At 40.8% G+C, this 1625-nt stretch overlaps 1 protein-coding gene across 1 annotated transcript in view; it reads left to right on the top strand.

The window, feature by feature from the left end:
* Positions 1-1424, top strand: part of npy (neuropeptide Y) — a 2231-nt gene extending 807 nt beyond the window's left edge. Inside the window, exons 3-4 of the mRNA XM_007562668.2 lie at positions 936-1025; positions 1109-1424. Coding sequence (XP_007562730.1) covers positions 936-1025; positions 1109-1130 — 112 coding nt within the window. The 3' untranslated portion in view covers positions 1131-1424. The remainder of the gene's footprint in view (positions 1-935; positions 1026-1108) is intronic.
* Positions 1425-1625: the final 201 nt, after the last annotated feature.

Raw genomic sequence — 1625 nt, 5'->3', positions numbered from 1 at the left:
CTGTCTGTCTGTCTGTCTGTCTGTCTGTCTGTCTGTCTGTCTGTCTGTCTAGAAATTACTTAGGTGATTAATCAATTAATTCAATTAAGCAATTATTAAATTTGACTTTGCACAAAACTCAGGAGGAAAACAGAATAAAGCAAAACATTTCTTTACAAAACTTGTTGAAAATTCTGTTTCAATTAAAACAAACAAACAAACAAACAAAAAAAACAAAACAAAATATAATACAGCCACTGCAGTGTTAGTTGCTATGTCATAGGTAGTAATGTGCTATGTTGGTTTGTTTCAAATATAACATCCAATGTTAAATTGGATGTATTCAATTTAACATAATAGAACCTGAATAGAAAACAATATTTTTTTCTTCTTTTCATTTTAGAAATCCTTTTTAGCACGAGTTGTCATACGACCAACAAAATCTATATTTCTTTCTATATAGTTAATTCATTTTCATTTGGAGTAGAACTGAATAGATTCCCCCCGCCCCCCATTTCTATTCTATTCTATTTTCTACCACCTGTTGGTAAAAAGAAAAAAAAAAAACAAAGAAGAAGAATTCCTATCACTGCCAGGACTTTTCCGTCAAGTCCCCCACGGCTTTCCGCTTTGTTCTGAATGTCGGGGATTTGGTAAGCTTCTGCAGGCAGCGAGCCTCTCCAGGATACCTGCGGTCCTGATATGACTTATCATCAAAAGCACAGAAAGGGAATGTGTAACCTCCCGTTGATGCAGCCCGTGTCTCTGTTTCCCGAGATTAAGGCCTGACCGTGCTCGGTGGACACTGAGCTTATAATTAGACATCGATTACACTAAAGAGAGTTTTTCTTTGTACCTCTTCAGTAAAAGAAATTATATATATATGACTGCAATTACTGACAATGTTGATGCCGAGTCCGTTTGGATTCTGAAACCATCATTCTCGTGTGCTTCAGGTATGGAAAGAGGTCCAGTCCTGAGATTCTGGACACACTGGTCTCAGAGCTGCTGCTGAAGGAGAGCAGAGACACACTCCCACAGTCAAGGCATGTATGGACTTCGGTGAGACTCCGCTCTCCGTAGGCGTGACGGGAAGCTGATCTTTCTCTTTCGCCTTTTCTCTCCCCAGATACGACCCGTCGTTGTGGTGATGGGCGTCGCTCACCCTCCACCTCGGTCACCTCTGATGTCTACACGTCTGTCGGCTCACGCCGCCCTGCACCGCCCGATAACCGCTCTGTCTCTGTACCCGTTTGCCTGTCTGAACGGCCACATAGCTTATCTCACTCTCTCTGCGTGCATAAGCTACAATGAACACAGCTTACAGTACATGGAACTGTAAAGTAGCTAAATCGTCTGGGAACCCCAATAAGACCTGGAGGAGGTGGCGTGTTGACTGTATTGTATATTTGTGCTATTAAACAATTACTGTTTGAACAAAAGCATTTTGGCATCTCTTTGATGAGGAACGCGCATGCATAAATTACTAAATGTTCAGTTCAGTGATTCGTTTGTGTAATTGCAGAATTGTGTAGCGTGTCATAGAAAACTGGTAGCTTCCGACTAGCCTCCTCAGTTTTTTGCTGTTTTGTCATACTTAAATGTTTCAGACAAAGCTAATCTGAGTAAATACAAAACACAATTCT

The sequence above is a fragment of the Poecilia formosa genome, unplaced genomic scaffold, assembly GCF_000485575.1.
Source record: "Poecilia formosa unplaced genomic scaffold, Poecilia_formosa-5.1.2 Scaffold139, whole genome shotgun sequence".
In the NCBI taxonomy this organism is placed as follows: domain Eukaryota; kingdom Metazoa; phylum Chordata; class Actinopteri; order Cyprinodontiformes; family Poeciliidae; genus Poecilia; species Poecilia formosa.
This window is presented reverse-complemented; position numbering and strand designations above follow the sequence as displayed.